Genomic DNA, 25809 nt, shown 5'->3' with positions numbered 1-25809 from the left:
TCTGGAGGGTGGTGGCTCCGAGGCGTGTCCCGTGGCCGAGCTCAGCCGGTGCACCCGCTGTCCATCGTCGGAGACGCTCCTCGTGTCTCGTAAAATGGTCGTTTAGGGCAGAAAAGGAGGGAGAAGAAAGAGAAGCATCATGCCAGGGGGTTCCCCGGGGCGTAGCCCGGAGCCCCATGTCCCCTGGGAGGATGGAGCGGAGGCAGGATGAGCTCAGGGCTCTCAGAGGGGCACGGGGGGCTCACGGCCACAGCCCAGCCACTGCTCTGTGCCAGCCTTTCCCATTTAATAATTTACAGAGCCAGTGGCAGGGCTGGGGGGGTGGGAGGGAGAGTGTAAAGGTTGGATGGTGCTGGGGAGGTGACTGGAGCTCTTTGAGGCATCTCAGATGAGGGATGGGCAGCACATCTCCCAGAGGGGTGGGGAGAGGCACCCAGGTCACCCCTGATCTGAGGGGATCGCGAGGGAAAAGCTGGTTGGTGCCTCTGGGCATCACAGTTTGGAGTGGTGGTGGCAGTGACGCCTGTGGGTGCCAGGTCACCTCTGGGAGGCTTTGTGGAAGGGTATCAGGATGTCACCTCTCCTTCCCACGGGCTGGGCTGGCTTTTGGGGTCCCCCTTATCGGTGAGGCTTCTGGCACTGGGGAGCTGCGGGTGCCTTTGTGTGGTGATGGACCCCTTCCCTGGCATTAAAGGGGTACTGGGGTGAGAGACCCCCTGATTACAGCACTGAGGGTTTACCTGGAGCTGGGAGCAGGATGTGGGGTGGGGGACGTGGCTGCGCCTCAGCTCTGAAAACTTGTGGGTTATTCTTAGTGCTGAAAGGTGGGGATTAGTGCGTTTCCAGCTGTGAGTGGGACCGGGAAGGGGAGACAATATCGGGATGTCATTAGAGAAGGGGGGGGAGTCCCGGTGGAAATACCAAGTCCAGGTCACAAAACAATGTGTTTGGTCCTGCCAAAGTGGGAACACGCTCCTTTGGGGGCGGGAGGAGAGGGGAGGGGGGAAGCAGACCCCAAAGGCTCTTTTGAGGGGAGGTGAAGGGCTGCCCTTCCATCCTGGGTGCCACTGGTTGTCTGGCTCTCCCCCCAAGAGCTGTCAGTGCTCCCCAATCCCTTGGGGCTGCTCCCGGAGGAGCTTTGGGATGGAGTGGGGTGTCTCTCTGCCAGGCACTGGCTTTCCACCTCCACATCCCCCTGTCCCCCAGCGGGGCGGTGGCTCAGTGAGTCACCCGTGGAGCATCCCCGGTGTCCCTGGGTGCCCAGTGCCAGCACACAGCGCCCTGACTCACCCGCTGGCAGGAGCAGCTCCCGGGGCTGCCGCCTCCTTCCCGATCCAGGGCGAGGATCCTGCGTGGGGGCTCCTTGTGCCAAGGCTTTGCCACCCAGCAGCAGCTTTCCTGGGATTATCAGGGACTGGTGATCGTTATGGGGGTTTGTTCTCTGCTGTCACTTGTGGCCTCTACCCAAAATTTCCAACTCAACGCCCAATGATTGGACCCTCAGGCCCTGCAGGGGGATTTGCTGCTGCTCTTTGCCCCCTTCCCTGTGTCAGCACAGACATTGACCCCCAGGAGAGTGGGGGGCAGCCCTGGGGTCAGGCCCGTGGGTGGGATGTGCTTTGGAGGAGCCGAAGTCTGCAACCTCCCGTGTGCTCATGGAGCAGCACGTGCGTGCCCGTGGCACAGCCCTGGCTCCACGGCAGTTTAGCCACATTTTCCATCCGTTCCGCCGGAGACGCTGGGCGGGAATTGGGGCCGGGAGATCCCAGGATCCTGCTGCCTCGTCAGGGCTGGGTGGGGACGCGGGGGCCGCTCTGCCAGCGCGTCCCCTCCCTGCAGCTGGGGTGGAGTCGCAGCGCAAAGGGGGGGCGCAGGGGGGGTGTGGGAACGGGATTCAGTCCTGCTGCTTCCTCCTGGTTGGAATGACACGGAGCTGGCGGGGAGGGTGTCCCCTGGGATGACACGGAGTTGGCAGGGAGGTGTCCCCTGGAATGACACGGAGCTGGCGGGGAGGTGTCCCCTGAGCACAAGGGCCGGGTCCCCCCGGGGGGGCATCACTGCCAGGCTGCTCCAGGCACCGGGATGTGTCCAGGGCCACTTACACCGCTTCCCGGGATGCTTCCCGGTGCATCCCGGGAGCTGGCAGCAACCCCACGGGCCATCTTAAGGTGGAGGAGAAATGGGGGGCTCGGTTAAGGTGGTGCTGGGCAGGAGGGCTTCTCTCACCTGGGACCCCATCAACTCTTGGTGGCTGTAATGGGGAGCAGCCAGGGCACGTTGTGTCTCCCACCACTGGCTCGTGGCCTGGGTGGGAGGGCTCTGAAGGGGCTCAGACTCCTCTTTTGCTCCCCATTTGTTCCCCTTTTGCCCCCATCTGCTCCCCCCCTCCCTCAGGGTTTGCTCCCAGCCGTGGGGAGCAGCACCCCAGCTCGGGGCTGGCCTGCTCCTTCCCTCTCTCCCACCACCCCATTCCAGCAGGACCAGCCCGTGTCTCCTCCACCAGCTGTGGGCAGGACCAGCTTGGCCGTGGCCGTGGCGTGGCCGTGGGGCTGAGCTGAGCTCGGAGACGCTCCTGCTGTGCCCGCTCGCTCTCCGCAGCCGCTGCTCCTCGGAGCTGGCAGGACACAGGGATCAGGTGGCTCCGGCGGCTCCGAGCGCCGCTCCCGGTGCCAGATTTACGGCTAATTTGATGCAGCATGTAAACAAGCTGGCCAGTGCCAACTGGCATCGGCTGGCACTTGAGGCTGCAGCACTGGGAGGGTGGCTGGGTGTGCTCGCCCCGGGGCAAAGCCCTGCCTTGGCTCCCTGCTGCTGGCACCTCGTGTTCCCCCCGTGCTGGCACTGGTGCTGCTGGGGGGCTGTGGGGCAGCCGTGGGGTTTGCCCTCATCCCTGTCTCTCCCCCCTCCAGGCCTGTCCGGGAACCCGACCGACCTGGAGAAGAGGCGGCAGGTCTTCGGCCAGAACTTCATTCCTCCCAAAAAGGCCAAGACGTTCCTGCAGTTAGTGTGGGAGGCACTCCAGGACGTCACGCTGATCATCTTGGAAATCGCAGCCATAATCTCCTTGGGCCTGTCCTTCTACCACCCCCCGGGTGGGGACAATGAACGTGAGTGCCCGGGGTCCCTGTGCTTTGGTGGGGGACTCCCGGGAGCCGCTGTGCCCAGCCCTGTGGGAGCAGGGATTTGGGACAGGTGATGTCTCTGGAAGCTCGTGCAGATGGAGCTACATCTCCTCACCCTTTTTAGGTGGTGGCATCTCCCCATCCTTGGGGTCTTTGGTGTGGCCCTCCCCAGGGACCTGCACTGTTGTCTGGGCACCACAGGCTCAGAGCTGCTCCTTGCTGCTCCCCAAAAGATGCTCCAAATCCAATGGGTCCATCTGACCCAGTGGCTTCCCACATCCCACAGGGCTTCTTTTTTGCTTTGGGCAGGGACGGACAATGCCATCTGTCCCCTGGTGTGTCCCCCTGCCCAGGGAGTGCTGTGACACCCCATGGGTGGCTGAGGACTGTGCTGGGCGGGTTTCTCCTCCTGGCCCTGGATCTCGGTGTTGTTGGAGGAGTCGAGCAGGCACAGGGCTCTGGAGATGCAGGGAGATGTGAGACACAGGGAGATGTGACTCACTCGAGGGTCACGCAGCGCAGGGAGGGCTGGGTGCTGCAGCTGGAAATAGAAATAGAAGCCAGTTGTCCCAGCTCAGCCCAACTTCTGCCAAAAAGGAAAAGTGATAAAAGAGGGGGGGAAAAAAAAAAAAGCAAACCCAACAAATTCCTCGAGGGATGTAAAAACCGTCTCCTGAGAGCAGGGGAAGCCCAGGCAGCTCAAGGGAGGAGGAGGGAGGAGTAACTGTTTTCCAGGCTCAGCGTGACTCTAGGCGGGTGTTGGTTGTGCAATCAGTGCCTGGGTGTGCAAATGAGTGCCTGGGTGTGCAAATGAGTGCCTGGGTGTGCAAGTGAGTGTGCCTGGGTGTGCAAGCACGTCTGGGTGTGCAAGTGAGTGTGCCTGGGTGTGCAAACACGTCTGGGTGTGCAAACGAGAGCTCTCCCCCCGGCAGTGTGTGGGCAGTCGACGGGCGGCGTGGAGGACGAGGGCGAGGCGCAGGCCGGCTGGATCGAGGGGGCAGCCATCCTGTTCTCCGTGATCATCGTGGTGCTGGTGACCGCCTTCAACGACTGGAGCAAGGAGAAGCAATTCCGGGGCCTCCAGAGCCGCATCGAGCAGGAGCAGAAGTTCACGGTGATCCGCAAGGGGCAGGTGATCCAGATCCCGGTGGCCGAGATCGTGGTGGGAGACATCGCGCAGATCAAGTACGGTGAGTTGGGGGTCTGCCCTGCCCCTCGGGGGTGGCTGGGGTGTGTCCTCCCCCTCAGGAACCCAGCTGGAGGCTGTCCCTCCCCCTCAGGAGCCCAGCAATTCCTCCTCTGCTCCTCCAGCCCTTCTGCCCTGAGGGGAAGTGTTGGCTCCTCCTTTCTCTCGCAGCCCCCGTGGTGATGGGAGATGCTCCCTGGAGCTCCACTCACCTTGTCTCTGGCCCGCCTGGACTTGGGCTGGCAGAGCTAAGCCAGGCTCTGTGCACACCTCTGGGCTGCTTTAGTGACCTGCTGTTCTCAAAAATGATTCGTTTTCCCAACCATGTCCTTGTTGGTGAACATTTCCTTAGCCAGGAGATGCTCGTGAATATTTCCTCAGCAGGGAGATGCAGCCTTTGGGATAAATTAGGTCCTGCTCCTTGTTTACCAGGGGGAATATTCACCTCATGCAGCTCCTGTCAGGAAGGAGACTGATCCAACATCAAGTTTGTTTTCCCATGGGGTTTTTTCCCTCCTTGGAGGTTGGAAGATAGGATCCTGTAATGGTTTGAATGTGTCAGGAGCTTTGGGAAGGATCTGGTGTTGATTTATTAAAACTGGATGGGAAAGCACTGTCTGACTGAGTAAAATCCTCATCTTAAAAAACCTACCTGCTGCTTCTCCTCCCTCTAGATTTGGTCTGGGGCTGAGTTTTGAGTCCTTTTGAAGCCTCCTCATGGGGGGGGGGCAGTCAGGGGTGAGCAGTGGCTGCCCAGACCAGGCTGATCCCCCTCTGTGCTCCTGTCCCAGGTGATCTCTTGCCAGCGGACGGGATCCTGATCCAGGGCAATGACCTGAAAATAGACGAGAGCTCGCTGACTGGGGAGTCAGACCAAGTCAAGAAATCCATGGACAAAGACCCCATGCTGCTCTCAGGTGAGGGTCCCTGTGGGGTGGGTGCAGGGGTGGGATGGAGAGATGGTTGGTCTTGGGTCCTGATGTTGGGAAGGTGTCCAAGGCCAGGTTGGACGGGGCTTGGAGCAGCCTGGTCTAGTGGGAGGTGTCCCTGCCCGTGGCAGGGGGTGGAACGGGATGAGCTTTCAGGTCCCTTCCAACCCGAACCATCCTGTGATTGTGTGAGATGGGAACTGCTGTCCCACCTGTCTCACTGTGACCTTCCTGCTGTGCCAGGTACCCACGTGATGGAGGGCTCTGGCAGGATGGTGGTGACTGCCGTGGGTATCAACTCCCAGACAGGAATCATCTTCACTCTCTTGGGCGCGGGAGAAGGAGACGAGGAGAAGAAAGTGAAGAAAGGTAAGGAGATCCCCTGAACCCGCCTTTTCCCTCCTTTGGCCTCTCTCCCTTCCCTGGGAAGTACCACCAGTGTGCCACAAGCAGCTCCCACACCCGTGGGCTGCAGTTGTGTGTCAGTGCCCGTGGCCTGGGCACGTATGGTGAGCTCTCGAGGTGGGGGGGTCCCTCCCTGTGGCCCTTCACCCACAGTGTGGGGCTGGTGCTGCCCGAGGAAAGCCCCCTGTGCACCCAGGCTCTGCTCCCTGGCTCTTTTGGACATGGCTCCAGCTCTCTTGTCCCCAGCTGGATCCAGGCTGGAGCTGTGGGCTGGGGGGATTGAGGATCAGAGGGAAGGGTGGCTGGTAGTGCTGCCCACGGTGCTCCTTGCTGGGGAAGGTGAGTCCTGGTTGCCCACAGGGTGTTGGTGGTCCATCCAGAACCTTGAGGACTTGGCTGAGGATCTCTGCTGGCATTCCCCGAGCTCCCTGGGGAAGGAGATGAGGCAGAGGATGGCAGGAGGGAGAGGAGGGGTTGTGTGCTGGGGTGGGAGAGCAGCCGGGCAGGGTGAGGTGTTCCTGATGGTGTTCCTGATGCTTTCCTGCTGCTTATTGCCCTGCTCTGTGCCAGCTCTGGTACCAGTGCTGGGACCAGCCAGGCTTGGGAAGCTCCTGTTCTCCCGTGTCCCTGAGCCCCTGCTCGGCAGGTCTGGGCTCACCAGGAGCAGCCATGAGGTAGAAGGAGCTGGCAGGAGGGGGCTGCTGGCTGGCACTGCCGGCTGCTCAGGCGTCCCTGTGCCAGGGAGCCCTTCCCGGGAGGCGATGCCAGGCAGGGAGAGGCTTCCCGGGCTCTCCTGGCAGCCATTCCAGCTCTGGGCTGTGTGTGCTGGGTTCCTCCAGCTCGGATCACCGGCCTTCGGGGGCTGTGGAGCTCCTGGGGCTCAGGTGCCAGCTTGGAGGTGGGAGGAGGAGGTGACACAGGCATGGCACTGCTGTAGGAGCTGAGCAGCAGCTCGCTGGGCACCCGGGCAGCGATGCTTGGTGCTTTCCCAGCCTCCAAGCTCTGTCACTCAGCCCCACAGCAAACCCAGATTTGGGAGCAGAGTGGGCCAGGGGGTCCCCCCTGTGGAACTGGGGGATGATGGGGGGGGACAAAGCCCTTGTCACTCGAGGCTTGTTCAGGCTGCAGCCGCCCTGTGCTCCCCATTGGGGACCCCCACGTGCACACCTTGCCCACCACAGACCCTGGGGTCAGAACCCCCCTGCTGTGGGTCTGGTGCTGCCCTTGATGGGAGACAAATCCACGTGTCCCATGTGGATCTGCCTGCACCCGGGACAGGAGGGGACCTGGAGCTGCAGGGGGTCAAGCTCTGCTGGGGGGTTTCTTCTTCTCCTCAAAGGTCTGAGGCACCTCTGGCACCCTCTGAGGCACTGACGGGGGTTGTGGCGGGTGCTCTGCAGGTGGGGAAGTCTGAGGCCTTGGGTTTGGGTGCCCGGGGGAGCCGGGGAGCTCCGGAGCCTCCCCAGGGCCGTGAGCTGTGGACCGAGGCACGCGCGGTGTCCGGAGGGTGACCGTGGGCTCTGAGCCCAGGGCACGGATGCCACTGGAGCGGCCCCTCGGAGCAGGGCCCATCCCAGGCTGTCCCCCCAGCCGGATGGTGAGTGTGGGTCCATGTGCTCAGCCCCCCACCCTTTCTCTCTTTGAACAGGTAAAAAAAGCGGAGCCCCCGAAAACCGCAACAAAGGTAACCAGCCTCTCCATCCTTTGAACCAGCACCACACTAACTACTGAGCATTCCTCCTTCCTTCCTTCCTTCCTTCTTCTCATCAGTCTGTGCTCTTTGCTGCTCCGGCGGGACTCTCGCCTCGTTGTCCTGGGAGAGGGTGCAATGGTCCCGTGGCCGGTGGCCCTGGCACGGCATCGCGGTGCCCCCTGGCACCCCAGCGTGGGGCTGTGCATCCTGGGATGAACCTGACCAACTCCCCCCATGGCCACGTTGCCCCTGCGTGGGGAAAAGCCCTTGTGCAGGGAGGACAGGGCTCTTCCAGCAGCCTGGACCTTTGGCAGAGCATCCCTTTCTCGGGACAAATTTCACATCCTTGAGCTGCATCAGTGATTTGATGGCTCTGAGGCCCTTGGGCCCATCAGATGCTGTCCCTTCCCAGGGTTTGTGTTTGGATGTGGCTGGGGGAGAGATGTAGGTCCCTTCCTGGTGTTCCCAGATGAAATATCCCACGGGGCCTGGCCAACGTGATGGTTGCACCCTCTCCTCCCATGGCCTCGACTCCGTGAGCGTCTCCTCACCAGTGTTTCTCACACTGTTCTTTGCAGGCTGTGGAGGAAGCCCATTTCTGCACCTCTCTCCACCTCTCTCTCTCTCTCTCTCTCCTCTCAGCAGTTTGAGTTTCCCTCCTTCCCGTCAGACTGTGTCCGGGTGCTTGTTCTGTCCGTGTGGGGTCTGTTGTGACGTGGAGGTGTCCGATGTGGAGCTGCCGTGAGCTCCGGGGTGTCTCGAGCCATCGAGCAGCAGCAGCCAGGAGGGGACAGGGCCCGGGGCAGCAATGGGGCCACTGCTGCTCCTCCAGCTCCAACAGCTGAGGAGGAGCCTCTCAGGGGCATTCCCACCCTCTTCCCATCCCTCTCCAAAGCTTCCAGACTTGGGTTTCCCCAGTGCAGACTTTCAGCTGGACTAGAGCAATCATAGGCACAGGAAGCCTGGCTGTCTCGGGTCCTAAACGTGTGGTGGATGGCTCAGGGCTGGGATTCAAGGAGCTGGCTCCCTCCTCTTCAATCTCCATCCGAATTTCTAACCGTCCCCTCCATCTCACCCCCTCAGTCACTTCCCTGGCGAGTGATTCCTGCTGAGCTGCCCACAGGGCACTGCAGAGGTGGCACTGGGAGGGAGTGGGGATGATCATCAAGGGACTGGGGGGACTGGAGCATCTCTGGGGTCAGCCCAAAGCGCTCCCAGTCCGCTGCAGGGTTAGAGGCTGGATGAATCCAGTCTCCACCCCAAAACCTGGCCAGAGGGTTTCTTGCAGCGCTGCCTTAGAGTTGTGACCAGTGCCAGTGTCACCTCTGAGGATCCCTTATCCATGGGCTGGGGTAGATGACACAAAACTGCCCCATAGAGAGGTGGCAGGGCCCTGGGACACGGAGATTCCATGTGCTCGGATGCGTGTGTCGCCGGGAACGGTTCTTGGTCTGGGTTCTCTCTCTCTCTCTCTCCCACCACCATCTTTCTCAGTGGTGTCCTCCAGGGTTTCCCGGTCTCTCTCCTATTCACACGTGGTGTCTTATTTTGCCCTTGGGCTGTAGCTAAAACTCAGGATGGTGTGGCCTTAGAAATTCAGCCCCTGAAGAGCCAGGAAGGGGTGGAAAATGAGGAGAAGGAGAAGAAGAAGGTGAAGGTGCCCAAGAAGGAGAAGTCTGTGCTGCAAGGGAAGCTCACGCGCCTGGCGGTGCAGATCGGGAAGGCAGGTGAGTGGTGATGGCCTGGCATGAGCCACCACCCCAGAGCTGGTGGAGAAGGGCTGTCCCTGTCCCCTGTGTCCCCTGCATTCCCCTCACTCTGTCCCGTGTGTCCCCAGGGCTGATCATGTCAGCCATCACCGTCATCATCCTGGTGCTGTACTTCGTGATCGACACGTTCGGGGTGCAGAAGCGGCCCTGGCTGGCCGAGTGCACCCCCATCTACATCCAGTACTTCGTCAAGTTCTTCATCATCGGGGTCACCGTGCTGGTGGTGGCCGTGCCCGAGGGGCTCCCGCTGGCCGTCACCATCTCCCTGGCCTACTCCGTGAAGGTGAGACCGCGGCGCCGCGGGGTCGCTGGGGGTGCGACGGGGGAACTCGGGCTGCCGGCTCTGACCTTCCCGCTCGTGGGTGCCCGTTGCAGAAAATGATGAAGGACAACAACCTCGTGAGGCACTTGGACGCGTGCGAGACCATGGGCAACGCCACGGCCATCTGCTCGGACAAGACGGGCACGCTGACCATGAACCGCATGACCGTGGTGCAGGCCTACGTGGGGGACACCCACTACCGCCAGATCCCCGACCCCGAAGCCATCCTGCCCAAAATCCTGGACCTCATCGTCCACGGCGTCGCCATCAACTCGGCCTACACGTCCAAGATCCTGGTGAGCTGGAGAAACACCACCCTGTGTGTCCTCTGCAGCTCCGTCCCCAGGTTTGGCATCGCTTTTTCCCTTCCTTTCCCCTCTCCAGCCGCCCGAGAAGGAAGGGGGGCTGCCCCGGCAGGTGGGGAACAAGACGGAGTGTGCCCTGCTGGGCTTCGTGCTGGACCTGAAGCAGGATTACCAGGCCGTGCGCAACGAGGTGCCCGAGGAGAAGCTCTACAAGGTCTACACCTTCAACTCCGTGCGCAAGTCCATGAGCACGGTGCTGAAGAACAGCAACGGCGGCTTCCGCATGTACAGCAAGGGCGCCTCCGAGATCATCCTCCGCAAGTAACTGTCCCCCCTCGCCCCATCCCGGGGGCTTCGGGCTCTCGCTGCCCCGGGGACCTGTTTGGGGGGGCTGCGGGGTGAGGGGTGGGGAAGGGAGGTGACTCTTGGGAGGTGCTGCCCTGCAGAGGGTTTAACTGGTTTTGGGTGGTTTTGGGAAGGCTGGGGGGAGCTGTGGGTCGGGGGATGCCCCCGTTGAGCAGGTGGGGGTGGCAGGGGAACGTGCCACCAGTGGTGACCCTCGCCCTCCTCCCGGTCCTCAGGTGCACCAAGATCCTGGACAAGAACGGCGACCCCCGGGTGTTCAAGGTGAAGGACCGGGACGAGATGGTGAAGAAGGTGATAGAGCCCATGGCCTGCCACGGGCTGAGGACCATCTGCCTGGCCTTCCGGGACTTCCCTGGGGACGCTGAGCCCGACTGGGACAGCGAGAACGAGATCCTGTCTGACCTGACCTGCATCGCCGTGGTGGGCATCGAGGACCCTGTGCGGCCAGAGGTACCGACCCCGCTCTGCCCCAGCTGTCCTGCACCATTCCAGGACCAGGGACCCCTTTCCCGGCTGCTCAGGACCACGAGCCCCTTAGCAAGCCCAGGCACCTCCTCTGTGTCCAGCCCTGGAGTGCCCCACACCACCAGCTCCCTGCTGCTGGCATTTCTCTCCCACCCCTGGACAAAATGACCTGGTCACAGGGGGTTTCCACCCAAACTTTCCACCCCAGCTGCTCCAGAGGTCTCTGCACAAGCCAGGCTGGTTCCACATGGGTGAAAGGTGGATGGAAACACCACAGAGGAGGGATGGGGGTGTTGGAAAAGGACAGGGCTGGTGGAGCTCGTTTGCCCCTCTCAGCTGCTGCCCCCACCGTGAGGGTGCCAAGCTGGCAGCTGGGCTAATGCAATAACCCTGCCATTCCTGCCTCTGCATTCCAATTTGGAGCTTGCCCCCGTGCCCCTGCCTTGCCTGGATCTTTTCCTGATTAGATGTCCAAGTATCTGGCTCTGGGAATTGCATTACAGATGCCCCGTCTGCACCGGCTCTGGAGGCCCTTGATTCAATTTGCTAATTCCTCACTAACATCCTCTTCCCCCACCGTTCCATAATGGATAAACCCATTAGTGCTGCTGGAGTGGGGTGGGGAAGGGGGGTGAAATGCCCCTGTTTTTATGGTGGCCTGGCAATGCCTTGGCACCCGGTGCCGTGGTGTGACAGGGAGGTGGCAGCGAGGTTCCCTTCCCCCTGGGGCAGCGGATGCAGGTTCCTCACCCCGCCAGAGCCCCTTTCCAGATCCTTTTAGGGAGGCTGGGAGAGGAGCTGCCTGGCTCCTCTGGGATACCCAGTGCCAAACTGAGCACCCTGCCTGTGTTCCCCCCCGCCCCAAACTCTGTCCTTGTCCCCCAGGTGCCAGATGCCATCCAGAAGTGCCAGCGTGCGGGGATCACCGTCCGGATGGTGACAGGGGACAACATCAACACTGCCCGTGCCATCGCCACCAAGTGTGGCATCCTGCTGCCAGGGGAGGACTTCCTGTGCCTGGAGGGGAAGGAGTTCAACCGGCTCATCCGCAACGAGAAGGGAGAGGTGGGAGAACAGCCCTGGCACTGCTCTGCTGAGGGCGTGGGTGGCCTGAATCCGGGTGGGATTCCCTCCTCTCCCTGGATAATTGTACCTGCTGGGATGTTCACCCAGCCAGACACAGGGTGCCTGGGGGAGAAGGTGCTGTCCTGTCCCAGCTGGAGTTTGCTCTCTGGCAGGGCAGAATATTCCAGAGGGCTCACTTCCCTTTCTCCCATTTTTGTCCCGCAGGTGGAACAGGAGCAGCTGGACAAGATCTGGCCCAAGCTGCGGGTGCTCGCCCGCTCCTCCCCCACTGACAAGCACACTCTGGTGAAAGGTGAGCTCATCCCGCTCTTCCCGGGTGCTTTTCCAGCCTGATCCAGGCTGGGAGCCTGTCCTTGGGGTTTAATTTCTCTGCACTGCTTGTCTCCCTGTCAGGAATTATCGACAGCACCGTTGGTGACCAGAGGCAGGTGGTGGCCGTGACCGGGGACGGGACCAACGATGGCCCAGCCTTGAAGAAAGCAGATGTTGGCTTTGCCATGGTATGGACAGGCCGTGGGTTTTCCTTTGCTCCCTGGGGTGAGAAAACTGATGGCATGTTTGGTTATTCCCAACACTGAAATTATTTCCGGACCGGTGAAACTCTTTTCCAAATCTACAGGACGGCTTAAAAACTAAGAAAGAAACCTCATCTGGAGGTTTGATTTAATTTTCGTATTGTATTGGCCTGTTAGCAAGGGACTGGGAAGTCATTCCCTGGGAGCCTGGCTTGGGGCTGGGCTCTGTCCCACCTGGAGGGACCTTGTTGGGCTGAAGGTGACACTGCACTTGCAGAGCCCCCAGAGCAGGAACCTGCCCAGTTTGTCCCTGCAGTTCTTCACCCCAGCTCCAAGCACGGTGCTGGCACTGGCTTTGGGGGTTTGCTCACAGTGGAGAGCTCTGATCTCCTGGTTTGCTGCTCTTTTTTGCCCCGTCTGAAAGAAGCAGGAAAACAAACCTGTTGGTTTTAACAGGTTTCCCGTGGATTGTCTGAAGTTTAGGGATGTGAGTGGGAGCCAGGTGCTGGGTGGAGCCTTGTGAGCTTTGAACAAGTGAGAAATTTTGGGGGAGTGTTTTTAGGAATGTGTTAAATACATAAGGAAATTCTGGAGCCTTTTGGATGAGCAGTAGAAAGTAGGCGACTGTGCCTCTGGAGCTTGTGCCCTTCAACAGCCTGATCTGAGATGGGATGGGGTCTGGCAAATCCCAAGAGAATTCCTCTGGGAAAGCACCAGGGAATGGGCTCGTTAAGGCCATGGCTTCGGCGTATTTAATGACTGCAGGACGAGCGCCTCAGTGTGCCCGTGGTGGGAATCACAGCCAGCCCAGTGTCCTCCGGCTCCGTGTCCTTGGAGACGCTGCCGGTGGTTTTTGGGAGGCTGGGGGGCTGCCGTCACCCCGGCTGGGGCAGAAGGCACCGGGATTTCGAGCTGCTGACCTCTCCTTCGTTTGGGATCCCAACCCTCGTGCAGCAGAGATGCCCAGCCTGGGATGCCCGTGTTCCCTGGCAGGAGGAGGAAGCTGTTTTCCAGCTTTGCTGCACCGTGGCCCTGTCTGGGACGTGCACAGGCACAGGCTGGAAGGCAGGGCTGACTCAGAGCCCTGGAGCTGAGCCGGTGTCTGTCCTTGGAGGCTTTGCTGCTTTGGAGCTCCGCTCTCCCGAGCGCGTTGGCGAGCGCGGGCTGGCACCGGCTGCTCTGGCTCTGTTGGATTTTCCTTTTGGGGGCTGTTTCTGGGAAGAAGCAGAGCCAGGCAGACAGAGCCTCTCTCCATGACTCACCCCACCGCTTCTCCCCGCTCCCCAAGGGCATCGCAGGCACGGACGTGGCCAAGGAGGCCTCGGACATCATCCTCACGGACGACAACTTCACCAGCATCGTCAAGGCCGTCATGTGGGGCCGCAACGTCTATGACAGCATCTCCAAGTTCCTGCAGTTCCAGCTGACTGTGAACGTGGTGGCCGTCATCGTGGCCTTCACGGGCGCCTGCATCACCCAGGTACGGGGACAGGGCAGGAGGGGTGGGGGATTTAACAGGTTTTCTGTGGATTGTGAGCAGGAGCCAGGTGCTGGGCAGAGCCTTGTGAGCCCGTGTAGGGAGCTTTGAGCAAATGAGAAATGCTTTGGGGGTGTTTTCAGGGAGGTGTTAAACATCCAAGTGCAGTCCTGGAGAGGATTTCAGGAGGAGGGTGGAGGGAGGAGCAAGGAGGGAAAAGAGGGTGCTTTCGGGGTGTGACGTGTTCTCCCCACTCTTCTCTCTGCAGGACTCCCCCTTGAAGGCTGTGCAGATGCTGTGGGTGAACCTGATCATGGACACCTTCGCCTCCTTGGCCCTGGCCACAGAGCCCCCCTCTGAGTCCCTGCTGCTGCGCAAGCCCTACGGCCGCAACAAGCCGCTCATCTCCCGCACCATGATGAAGAACATCCTGGGCCACGCCGTGTACCAGCTCACCATCATCTTCACACTGCTCTTTGCAGGTGAGCTTTGAGCCCCGAGGAATGGTGGGGGGAAAGGGAAAGGGGCAGAGCCCCAGCCCTGCCTGCAATCCCCCGTTCCTCCCCAAGGGGACCCTCGGTCTCAGCTGTCACTCAGTGAACCCTTGTTGGCCAGGATGGGGCTTGTTTAATCCTGGGTGGGAAGCAGAGGGATGATGTGAAGAGGAATTTTTTCTCTGGAGACCTCTGGGTGCACAGACAGTTTTGGCTTTTCAGCATTTCTAAGGCATTCAGGGTTCAGTGGGGATGGCACAGGGGACTCCAGCCGGGTCAAGGGATCTCCGGTGATCCTGGGGTCCTAATTCCACCTCCACCAGCGCAGAGCAGAAGTGAGGAGCAGGGTCTCACCCTCTCCTCTCTCTTCCCCTCCCCAAACCCCCTTGTGTGCTCAGGGGAGAAGTTCTTTGACATCGACAGTGGCCGGAACGCGCCGCTGCACTCGCCGCCCACCGAGCACTACACCATCGTCTTCAACACCTTCGTCATGATGCAGCTCTTCAACGAGATCAACGCCCGCAAGATCCACGGCGAGAGGAACGTCTTCGAGTCCATCTACCGCAACCCCATCTTCTGCACCGTGGTGCTGGGCACCTTTGCAGCCCAGGTGAGGCTACGGGGGCAGCGTGGCAATGGGGTGTCGGGGCCGGGAGGGGCCGGTGCCACGGGCAGGACCCGTGTCTGCTGCAGTCAGAGCCCACAGCTCTGTCCCGGCCCCTGGTTCTTCTCCAGCTGCTTCTTGGTGACAAAAGAACCTGGACCATCCCTGGCAGTGTTTAAGGCCAGGTTGGATGGAGCTCTGAGCAGCCTGGTCTGGTGGAAGGGGTTCAAACTGGATCATCTTTAAGATCCCTTTCAAACCAGACCATTCTGTGATTCTGTGATTTGAGGTCTAGAGTGTGTTGGGAGGTACCTCTGCTGTCCCATAAAGTTCCCAGCCTCGATGTGAGGTCCTTGTTCCCCTTGTAATCCCAGGAAGGAGGGAAAAGCTGTGTGGCCTGAGGGGACCTTCTCATGCCGTGGCTGTGCCCTGCAGCCCTTGGAGCTCCCCAGTGTGTGACTCTTCTCTCCTGTGCTGTAGATTGTCATCGTGGAGTTTGGTGGGAAGCCTTTCAGCTGCTCTGGGCTCACCCTGAGCCAGTGGTTCTGGTGTATTTTTATCGGAGTTGGGGAGCTCCTGTGGGGCCAGGTAAGAGCCAATGTCCCAAACCTGCCCCGTGTCTTTCCCTCCCGCTGCCTCCCTGCCCTTGTTCTCCCCAGTATTTATTCAAGGCAGCTTTGGGAGGGGGTGATGCTCCATCCCACACCAGCAGTGAGGAGGGGAGGTTGCTAATCCACTGCTCACTCCCATCCTGCTTCCAGAGGGACACATCCAGCAGTGACATGTCTCTGCTGCATCCCAGTGTGTCCCAGCTGGGTCTGGGCAGCTCGTGCTCCCCTTGGCTGGTGGGCTCCTGCTCCCATGGCCTCAGGCTAAGGAGCTGCTCTCCCTGTCTCTCCCCAGCTGATCTGCACTGTCCCAACCAGCCACCTGAAGTTCCTGAAGGAAGCTGGGCACGGCATCACCAAGGAGGAGATCCCAGAGGAGGAGCTGCCTGAAGACGTGGACGAGATCGACCACGCCGAGATGGAGCTGCGGCGTGGGCAGATCCTGTGGTTCAGGGGTCTCAACAGGATACAGACACAGGTACAGGGGGGCAGCAGGGATGGGGGGGCTCCTCCTTCTCTCTTTCTCCTTCTTTCTCTCCAGGGGATCTTTCTGGAAAGAGGTGACTGCTGCTGCCCGGAGGATGCCATCGCCTCCTGGGCCAGACTTCTCCCACCACCTGTGCCTCTCTGGGTCTGTCCTGGTTGGGGAACCAGGACAGCCTGGCTTTGGGGACATCTCGGGGTGGGGGGAGGCTGCTCTGATGCAGAGCACCATGTCCTACTGGTCTGCAGGAGGCTGGACGTGCCCCTACTGGGCACCTCGTGCAACAGAGGAGGTTGCTTGGAAGGTGTGGGGGGTCCATGGAGCCACCCAGGCTCTGTCATGCAGTGGGTCAGCACTGGAGCTGCCCTTGGTCACTGCTGGGATGCTGTTCCCAGTGAGGGATGTGCTCATTCTGCACGAGACCCTCTCTGGTCTCGCTCTTTGGCTGCTCTTTTCTTCCAGACAGCCCCTTGGCTGCTGCCACCCCTCTGTGCCAGCTCTCTGTGCTCCTCACCAGGAGCTCTTGGCCCCACAGCACAGAAGGGGAGGAGAATCTCTCTCTTGATATGCTTTTTACATCACCTGTTTTTCCCTTACACTCTTTTTTTTCCTGAAAGGGTGGTTTTTTTTGCCCCAGACTGGGCAGGGCAGGGTCAAAGCCCCTCACCTTTCCTGGAGGACTGGGCAGAGCTGGGAGGAAAGCTCCATGTCCCAGTGTCCCTGGCACACAGGGCTGCTGGGCTACCTTTGTGCCTCCTCTCTGTCCCTCTGACAGACAGAGAAAACCAAAAAGTCCCACAGGCAGGGGCTGGGGCAGCACAGCAGCTGGGCTGTGCCACAGGAACCTTCCTTCTCCTCTGGGAGATGTTGCCTTCTTGATGCTTTCAAGGTGGAGTTCAAATTTGACTCCCTGCTCGTTGTGAGCAGTGAGGGGCTCTCTGGGGAGCCTGGGCAGTGCTGGAAACCAGTGGTTCCCTCCCATGAAGGATGTGCTGGCAGCTCCAGGCTCTTTTGGAAGCAGTCCAGCTGTGTTGGAGGTCTGGGAGGTGCAAAGGGCTGCAGTGCCAGCAGCCAGGTGAGCCTGGAGCCTCCCAGGTATCTCCCTGCAGGTGTGGTGGACCTGGGCTGAGATGAGCCCTTGCTCTTGCAACATGAGAAACGCTCCTGGATGCACATCCTGGAGCCTCATCAGGGACTCCTTTCCTGGCTGTGGGTGCCCTTGAGCCCTTGAGCAGAGCAGAGCAGGCCTGAGCATTTGGGGGCTTCTGTCCCCACTCAGTGTGTCTGAATGAGAGCACAGGGCTCATCCCCACAGCCCAGCCTGGGGCACTGGGGAAAAGAGGGGCATCAAACTGGGGAAGGAGCGAAGCCATGTGTGAAGTCCCTCCAGTTGAGCCAGAGCTTCACATGGGTCTGGAGGAGGTGTCCCTGCCACAGGAGCTCTGCTCCCTGCACAGGGCTGGGGACACTCCAGCTGCAAAGTGTCCAGGAAGCCAAGGTGGCACCTGGATCCTGCCTGGTTCCTCTGCCCTTGGAGCACATCCACAGAGCTGTGGCCCCACCACCAAGGATACTTCTTGCTGCATTCCTGCCCCCTCCAGCTCTGCTCCAGAGCCCTGAGCCTGGGAGAGGGGCTGAAATGTCTCCAGCTGTGGGCACATGGTGTGTGCCAGGATTCAGCCCCCCCAGCTGAACACCCCACAGGGCTGAGGGACCACAAACCCTTTGCCAGTGCAGTTTTCTGGACCCACCGGCTGCCAGCTCGCACCTCTGCCCACCCTCTCTCTTCCTCTGCTCCTGCTGCAGATTGCTGGGATAACCCAAGGTGTTTCCTCTGTCACTCCCTCCCACCACGGTCTCTCTGGTGGTGGTGGGGTAACTCCTGCTGCTCTCGCTCCCGTGGGAGGGGCAGAGGCTGGAAGGTGACCCCTCTGCTCCCCGGATCACCAGCCCAACCCGGTGGGGGCTTACGGGGTGGGGGGCTCTCTCCTCCCTCCTCCCCACCTGTCCATCCTCCTTCTTCCTTCCTGTCTGTGTGTGTCTGCCCGACCCCCCTGCTCCCCTCCCTCCCTGCCCCTGCCCCTGTCCCTGCCCGGGCGACGCTATCTCACTCTCTGGTTCTTTGCAGATGGACGTAGTTTACACATTCCAGACCGGCGCCTCCTCTTTGCAGGGAGCCCTCAGGAGACAGCCTTCCATCGTGAGCCAGCACCACGATGTAAAAAATGTTTCTAGCCCAACCCATGTAGCTCTTTCCTCCGTCAATTCCACTCCCACCACTTCTGCTGTTGCTGCTGCTGCTGCATCTCCTCCTGCGGGCAGTGAGTGATAGTCTATTACAATGCATGACTTCTAATAACCACAGAGAGCACCTGCACCCACCTAACCCGGCCTGTTCTCTCTCCCTCTGAACCCTGACTCGCACACTGGTTCCCAACATGAAGGATGGGGCGGGAAAGCGTTAAAAAAACCATGGTTTTGATGCTTTTGTTGCACCTTTAACAAGTTGACCTTTCTGGTCCTTCCCCCCCCAGTCCTTGTTGCTTCCTCTGTTTTTTACCTCTTCTCCTCCTTTGCAGGGCTGATGTTTGAGTCCACCCTCCTGAGGGGTGCAAAAATTGGCAGCTCTCGTTCAAAGAGCCCCGTGTTCATGAGCAGCTAAAAGCACTGCTGTGAGAGGGGCAACACTGAGCCAAAAATTCTGCTGGTCCTTTCCACCGCGGCTCTGCCCGGCCCCGGGACGCCCCGGGAGGGCAGGGGTGGGCAGAGGCGTTGCTTTCCTGCAGCTGTAAATCTGTTTGGAGGCAGAGTGGCCGCTGGGACCTTCCCCCAGTGTGCTGCAGGGCTGGCTGAGCCGTGGGGAGGGCGTGTGAGGGGCAGGATTTGCTCCTGCTATGGGTGGGATGGAGGTTGGACTGTGAACAGCCCTGCCCGTGGCTCAGCTGGCCCGTGGTGACACCTCGGGGCTGCTCCCCTGGTTCAGAGCTGGTTTGGAAGCAAGCAGCCTCTGTGTCCCCCCTGGGGGCTTGCATGGCACGTGGGACAGAGCTGAGTGTGCCCTGGGGGCAGCCCAGGGCTCTGCTGGTCCCCTGGCAGCCAGAGCATCCTCAGTGCCCACCTTGTCCTGCACACGCTGGTCCTCGGTGTGTGCAGACACGCCGCTGTGCACGCAAACGGGATGGAAACCCCTGATTTTTCCAGTGGGAAAGCTGGATCCTGGATCTAGCAGTGGGTTTCCAGGCCAAAATAATCCCTGCCTGGTGCAGAGCCCCTCTCTGTGCTCGTGGGGAGCTGCGTGTCCGGGCTGGGGGAGCACGTGAACGTGAGTTCTCTCTGCAGGCTGTGCCAGGCTGGGAGTAGGTTGTGTGTCTTTCCTGGATAATTGGCTTTTTTACTGCACAGTCACTTTCCGTGTTCTCCTCCTATTAGAGAAATATCCTCAGTGACTTTCTGAATAGCTTTCAGTCTCCACTGTTTATGCACTGTGGGGGAGGAGAGAGAATTTCGGATAATTTTGTTTTCTCTCTCTATTTAGCTGACTCTGGTGCTTGGATTTGATTGTGTTTAACCCCAGTGTTTCTGAAGCAGCACAGCTGCCTCTCTGCTCCCGCCTGCATCTGGGCACCACCGAGACTTTCTAATGGGAGAAAAGCTGCTTAGGGGGGCTCAGGGTAGTGGGCTCAGGGGTGGGCAAGACCAAAATGCAGGTTTTTTGCAGTCTGTGCATTAATTCCCTCCCCAGATTTGCAGCAAGGGAATAGATAACCCGGGTAGCTCGTGCCCTTCCAGGCAGCAAATCCACCAGGAGCTAACCCAGGTCTCCAAGTCTTGCCTCTGTTTTCTGCCTGGACTTCTCTTTTTCCCTCTGCTGCTTCCCTCTCTCCCGAAGCTCCTCTTCCCTCCACACAGATCCATGGTGTCCCTCTGCCTCCCACTGCACTCCTGTGGATGAGTTCTCCAGGGTTGGACCTCGGCAGCCTCGCTGCTGTGTCCCTCCTGGGCTGGTGGAAAGGCAGGGAATGACCCTCTGGAGATGGTTTGCAGAGCTGGGCTGCTCTCCCTGGGAATTTTGCCCTGGAGTGAGGGAGCTGGGCACAGCCGGGGGTCAGCAGTGGGGCTGATTCTGGCCTCGTGCAGAGGATGTAACTCCCATCTCCATGGGAGCAGGGGGGTTTGCCCAGCACGTCGTGGTGCTGCAGGGCTGGTGTGAAATGAGAGTAAATTCCAAGCCTGGAGGTTGTGTGAAGGTTCCAGGTGGAGAGGAGGCGTGAGCAGGGAGGGAGGTGGGCTTCCAGCTTGGAAGGGGAGGGTTTGGGTTTTGTTTGCACTGCCTGGCTCATTCAGAACACATTTCCTTGCTGTTCTGTTCCTTTGACAAGGGAACAGCTGAATTCATTTCACAGCAGCTGCTGACAGAGATGGTTGAAGGAGGAAAATCTGAGCAAAGCTGCACAGAAGCTCCTTGGTGGAGCTGCAGGCAGTGAGGGGGCAGAGACAGGGAGGGCTCCTGGGGAGCTGCTCCTGCCTCTGTGCTGGGCTGAGCACCTCGTTGCTTTGGCAGTCCCTGGGCTCTCCTTGGCCTGTTTGGGTTGGTTATACTTGATTTAGTGCATTCTGTATTTTAGGGGTCAGGGATTGCAGGTGCTGTTCTCAAGGTGCTGGTGATGTGACAGATTATCAGCCTGGGTTGGAGGTGGCCTGTGTGGTCCTGTGCACTCCCACTGACCTCACCCAGGCTCTTCCTGTGGTGTTAGTGCAGCAAACCCAGCTCAGAATTTCTGTTTCCAGCTCCACCAACCTTCCATTTTTGCAGGGCAGCTGGTGCTCCAGCACCAGGGGGTACCTGATCCATGCTCATCTCCTCATCAGTGTCTCCAGCTCATGTGTGTGTGCTGGTCCATGTGTGTGTGTGCAAGAGCTGGGGGGGTTGTTTCCAGCCAGGATGTGCTGAGCCTGTGCCCGGGGATGCCACTCTCGTGGTGCAGCACCATCCTTCTGAGCCAGGTGCAGAGGGGACTCAGAAGGGCATCCCCTGTGAGAGGAGCCCTGGAACAACTTGCAGGTCAAACTCCCAGGGTTCCAGGCACGAGGCTCTTTGAGGAACCTCTCTGGTCTGGTTTGGTGAGTGCTGCTGGTGCTGAGAGCAGAGACCCCCAGGAGGCTCTTGCTGGCTGTGCTGGTTGGTGAGCTCCCTCCTGGCCTGGCTGGGCACCACGCTGAGGTGGGCAGTTAAACCCAGCTCATCTCAGCAGGACGTGGGGTGTGGGCTCTGCTCCCCCACCATTCTGCAGCCTGGGCAGAGAGGGGACAGAACTCACATGGCTCCTCATTTGCCTCATCAGAAAGGGGGTACCTGGATCCTTCTCCCTCCAGCTCTGCACATTCTCCACTCCCTTGGCCAGTGGCTGAGTGATGGGGAAGCTCTGGGATGTAGCACTGGGATGCTGCTCCCCCCCTTCTGTGGGATCTGTGGATCTCCTCCCTTTTGTGCCTCAGCCTCAGTCCACGGGGGCACTAGGAGAGCAGGCAGGGGACTGGGATGGGGTGGGGACTGGGTTCCTCAGGTGCTGGGAGCAGGTGAGGGTGGCTGATGAGCAGCAGTGCTCCTTCCATGGAGCAGGATGACTGGCACTGCTCCAGGGAGGTGTCATGGACAGCCCTGCTGCTCCCAGTGGGGCTGAACAAGGTCTCACAGTGGTCTGGAGGCATTTCCTTGGGACAGGAGGAGTTGAGCAGATCTCCTGGTCCCAGATGAACTCTGATTAACAGAGCAAAGGTTTCTGTTGCTTCCATAAACCTCACGAGACCTTGGATCTGATACTTGGATCTGACCTAACAACTGCAAGGGAGGGCGAGAGCTGGAAGGGTTCAAGGCTGGATTTCCAGAGGGTCTGGAGAGAGCAGTGAATCCACTGCAAGCCACCATCCAGCCTTGTTTCCAGACCTCTCCCTTCCAGTGCAGTGGAGGCAGCAGAACCATTCCCTGTTTGTCCAGACCAGGCTCTGGATCTCCTGCTTGTAACATGTTGGCTTTTGGGGGAGCTGCCCCATGGGTTTCCCATGGTTGGGATTCTGAGCAAAGAGAGTGGTTTTCCTGCAGAACATCCAACAGAATTAGCTGCCTTTGGAAACCACTGGGTCTGTTGGTGTAGGGAAGGATCCAGAGCTCCATCTGTGGGGAACCTCACACAGATCTGGCTTCCTTTGTGCACGTTTAGCTGGGTTAGCTAATCGTGGCATCCACTTGGATCTGGCGCTTCCCATGGGCTTGAAAAGTTGGTGACACCTTTTTAAAGCCCATTCCTTTCCCCAGGTCTAGCAGTGAACTAGAACAAACACACCCATGGCTCCCACGGTAGAGTGTTTTGAACCCGCTGTTTGTCTAACCCACCTCTTTTTTGAGTCGTAGTTCCACCCTGTTGTCCTCGTCCATCCCCACGAAACGCGTGTGCACACGTAATGACAACTAATGCATTTTGGCTTCCATCCATTCGGAGCGATCTGGGGGCGGGGTTTGAGTCGTTCTGTGTCTTTTCTTGCAGCTTCTGAAGTCGCCCCGTAGTCGGTCGATTCCCCCATCACACACCCAGTGCCTGAGTCTGATCCGTGTTGGCCCTCCTAGTTCACCATAGACCTCTCAGTTTGACCCAGCTGTGTGCTCAGTGGTGGTGACTTGTTGTCGTGGTCGTGCTTTTTCGTTTTTTACCGTGTCCTCACTCTTTATTTGGCCTCTCTCCCGGGCTCTGTGGCCCCCCCGAGCCGTCACTAACCCGTCTCTTTTGCCCCCTCCCCGCGCTCCCGGCAGATCAAGGTGGTGAATGCGTTCCGTAGCTCCCTGTACGAAGGCCTCGAGAAACCCGAATCCAGAAGCTCCATCCATAACTTCATGACTCACCCAGAGTTCATCCTGGAGGAAGACGAGCCTCGAACACCATTCCTTGACGGCGCTGAAGACGACCCCGAGACTGACGGGCTCCCGACGCGCGGCGGGGGGAGCCCGGGCGGGCCTCCAGCCCTGAACAGAAATAACAATGCAGTGGACAGCGATCGAGCTGAGCTCTCCGTCCCGGAGCCCGAGAGCCCCTTCCACAGCCTGGAGACATCGGTTTGACCTTAGAACTTGGAACCCCCCCCTCCTCCTCCTCCTCCTCCTCCACCTCGGCCCCTCGCCCGGTGTGACGTCGGCACCAGTAACTGTTCACACCTCGTGTCAAACTGCTCATACGTATATCATTGGGGTGGGTTTTTTTTTGGGGGGGGGGTTTATTTGTTTTCCTTCGTTTCGTTTTGTTGGTTTTGGGGGTTTTGGGGGTTTTTTTTTACCACGATTTAGCAGTGGGAACCAGAGTGCCACGATGCTGGGCGTTGGGGAGAGAGGCTAAGCCAAAAAAATTGTGCCATCTCCATCCCTCGTTTTCAGTGGTACTCGCCCGGGTGAAGCAGCCAGGTTCTTTCCTCTCCAAGAGTTGGGCTCCAGGCGTGTCTGTCTGTTGGGGGTTTTCTCTTTGCAAAATGCATGATCAAAGGAAATTCGAGTTGGTGTAGTCTTACGTGCCCACCCTCAGCCCGAGGGCTGGGCTGCACTTGTGACTTTTATTTTATTTCTTTTTTTTTTTTCCACTTGTGGTTTTTTGGGGTTTTCTTCTAACGTTGGGGTCTGTTCTTTGCTCGTGGGATTTGCCCCCAGGAACTCTGCAGTGGGAAGTGGGGGCAGTCAGCACTCCAGTGTGAAAACTAAGAAATAAACAACAAAACCCAGCCAGGGGAAGGTGTTTACTCGCAGGTTGAGGGATACAGGGATGTGCATCAGTCTTCCACCTTGAAAAATGGTACCTGACCTTTCCAGCTCCTCCTCTGAGTGTCCACACACACTTTTCTCTCTCTGTTTCCAAATTGGTAGATGAGGAACGAAGGTGACTTGGCTGTAACTTTGCTGGATGGAAAAGATTCTGATTTTTCTACAAAGGTGGAGGTGAACTGGCAGTGGAAAGGTGGTGGGGAAAAAAAAAACCACAGTTGTGAGAAATGGGGCTCCTTCCTGGGGAATCTTAAGAGAGGCCTCTCTGCTGCTCTTGATCAGGTGTGAAACTCTTGGTGAGAGCTTTGCCAGGGTTTTACGGCTCCTGCCTTCGAGAGCAGAGGGATTTCTGCCCATTCTGGCTTTTCTGTGCTGTTGGGTTAAATAATCCTTCAGCCTTGGAGTAGCAGCTCCAGTGAACTGCTGAGGAACCTCAGAGCTGTGCCCACCAAAAGCTTTACCAGGCTGAACAGAGAACAGGCATCGGGGCACTGAGGGCACAGTGGGCCAACTCCCAGGTCGTGGAAGGGATGAATTAGGTTGTCTCGTTATCCCATGGAAGGGGGGGAGGCTCCATGGCCAGTGGGGGACCCTTGGCTTCCTGGAGCTGCTTTGCCAGAGGAGGTGGCAGTTGCTTGGTTGGCTGCAGATCTTCCAGAGAAGGTGCTGCTGGAGGCTTGGCCTCACTTGCTGCTTTTCTGGAGGTCATCTCTTCACCCTGTGTCCTGCCTCACCTCCACCTCTTGGAACCTTTTAGGGAGAGTCCTGGTTTTTGGAGCAGAGGCCCCGGTTGGCTCCGAACTGCCCCTCTGGTGATCCATGGCCCTGAGCAGGAGGCAGGATTTGCTTTGCTTGAGTCCCTTCCCCAGGGTTGTGGCCCCAGGCAGGCAGGGCCGGAGGAAGCTCTGCTGCCTTCCTTCCCTCCTCCATCCCAGGGGAAGCTCTGCTGCCTTCCTTCCCTCCTCCATCCCAGGGGAAGCTCTGCTGCCTTCCTTCCCTCCTCCATCCCAGAGGAAGCTCTGCTGCCTTCCTTCCCTCCTCCATCCCAGGGGAAGCTCTGCTGCCTTCCTTCCCTCCTCCATCCCAGAGGAAGCTCTGCTGCCTTCTTTCTCTCCTCCATCCCGTTTGGCCCGGTTGGAAGCAGAGGGAACCTGGTTGTAACTGGCTGTACAATGTTGTCTTAGCCCAGCTCCACCCCTGGGAGCAGCGGGGTTTTAGGGGCAGGGTGGGCTGGGCTGGTTTCTTCTTTCCTTTCCTTTCAGAACGCACAGCAGAATCTCCCGTGCCTTCTCCGAGCACTGCCTGCAGCACCTCCTGCCACGCCAGGGCCCAGTACTTTGCCAAGAAATAAGTGTTCCTTAAACCACAACACAAACCAAGTGTCTTTGTTTTGTTTCCAGCCCAGCCCCGACCCCGTCCCTTCCTCGGGGTGGGAGGAGGGAAGGATGAGCCGCCCCATTCCTGCCCCAGGTAGCTGAGGAAAGGTCCTTCTCCCACCCCTCGTGCCTGGGTGCTGGCGAGGGGTGAAGGTTGGGCTCTACACTGCCAACAGCCAGAAGAAATTGCCACCACTGCCCATCCCAAATCCAGTGTCAACCCCCTCCCTGCCCATCGCTGCCCTCCCCTCCCCAAAACCCACCGTGGGCAGGACCTTTGAGGGGGGGAGTGCGGGAGGTTCTTGGGTTAAACACGAGTTGGTGACAGGAAAGACCGAAAGGAGGGGGGGGGGCGGGTGGTTGTGGGGTTTGGTTCTGTACTAAAAGGTGACATTGCTTAAAAACAAACAAAAAAAAACAACCAAAAAAAAAAAGATTCACTTTTTTCTATTTTAAATACTAGCAAAAAAAAAAAACAAAAAAAAAAAGGTGAAAATATGGTGTTCTTACAAGCTTACATAAATATTTATTAAATACTTTTTTTGGGGGGCGGGGGATGCACCGATTTATTTTGTTGTTGTTTTTTTTTTTTTTTTGTTTGTTTTTAAGCAATGTCACCTTTTAGTACAGAACCAAACCCCACAACCACCCGCCCCCCCCCCTCCTTTCGGTCTTTCCTGTCACCAACTCGTGTTTAACCCAAGAACCTCCCGCACTCCCCCCCTCAAAGGTCCTGCCCACGGTGGGTTTTGGGGAGGGGAGGGCAGCGATGGGCAGGGAGGGGGTTGACACTGGATTTGGGATG

General features: G+C 59.0%; 1 protein-coding gene across 5 annotated transcripts in view; it reads left to right on the top strand.

The window, feature by feature from the left end:
• The window catches only part of ATP2B4 (ATPase plasma membrane Ca2+ transporting 4), a 44072-nt gene extending 20243 nt beyond the window's left edge, over positions 1-23829 (top strand). Inside the window, exons 3-22 of one of the 5 annotated variants that reach the window (XM_017832116.1) lie at positions 2910-3107; positions 4055-4312; positions 5100-5225; positions 5481-5606; positions 7291-7326; positions 8901-9062; positions 9173-9387; positions 9480-9722; positions 9811-10052; positions 10313-10547; positions 11448-11627; positions 11853-11940; positions 12042-12148; positions 13452-13643; positions 13909-14122; positions 14533-14744; positions 15219-15326; positions 15642-15824; positions 17959-18075; positions 22636-23829. In XM_017832116.1, the coding sequence (XP_017687605.1) occupies positions 2910-3107; positions 4055-4312; positions 5100-5225; positions 5481-5606; positions 7291-7326; positions 8901-9062; positions 9173-9387; positions 9480-9722; positions 9811-10052; positions 10313-10547; positions 11448-11627; positions 11853-11940; positions 12042-12148; positions 13452-13643; positions 13909-14122; positions 14533-14744; positions 15219-15326; positions 15642-15824; positions 17959-18075; positions 22636-22941 (3548 nt within the window). In that variant the 3' untranslated portion in view covers positions 22942-23829. Of the gene's footprint in view, positions 1-2909; positions 3108-4054; positions 4313-5099; positions 5226-5480; positions 5607-7290; positions 7327-8900; positions 9063-9172; positions 9388-9479; positions 9723-9810; positions 10053-10312; positions 10548-11447; positions 11628-11852; positions 11941-12041; positions 12149-13451; positions 13644-13908; positions 14123-14532; positions 14745-15218; positions 15327-15641; positions 15825-17958; positions 18152-22635 lie in introns of all 5 variants that reach the window. The other 4 variants (XM_017832114.1, XM_017832111.1, XM_017832115.1 and 1 more) reach the window with 4 other exon arrangements.
• The last annotated feature ends 1980 nt before the right edge of the window (positions 23830-25809 follow it).

This window comes from Lepidothrix coronata, unplaced genomic scaffold (genome assembly GCF_001604755.1).
Source record: "Lepidothrix coronata isolate B3197 unplaced genomic scaffold, Lepidothrix_coronata-1.0 Scaffold199, whole genome shotgun sequence".
NCBI lineage: Eukaryota > Metazoa > Chordata > Aves > Passeriformes > Pipridae > Lepidothrix > Lepidothrix coronata.
Note: the sequence above shows the minus strand (reverse complement) of the source record. Positions and strands in the feature narration are given on the sequence as shown.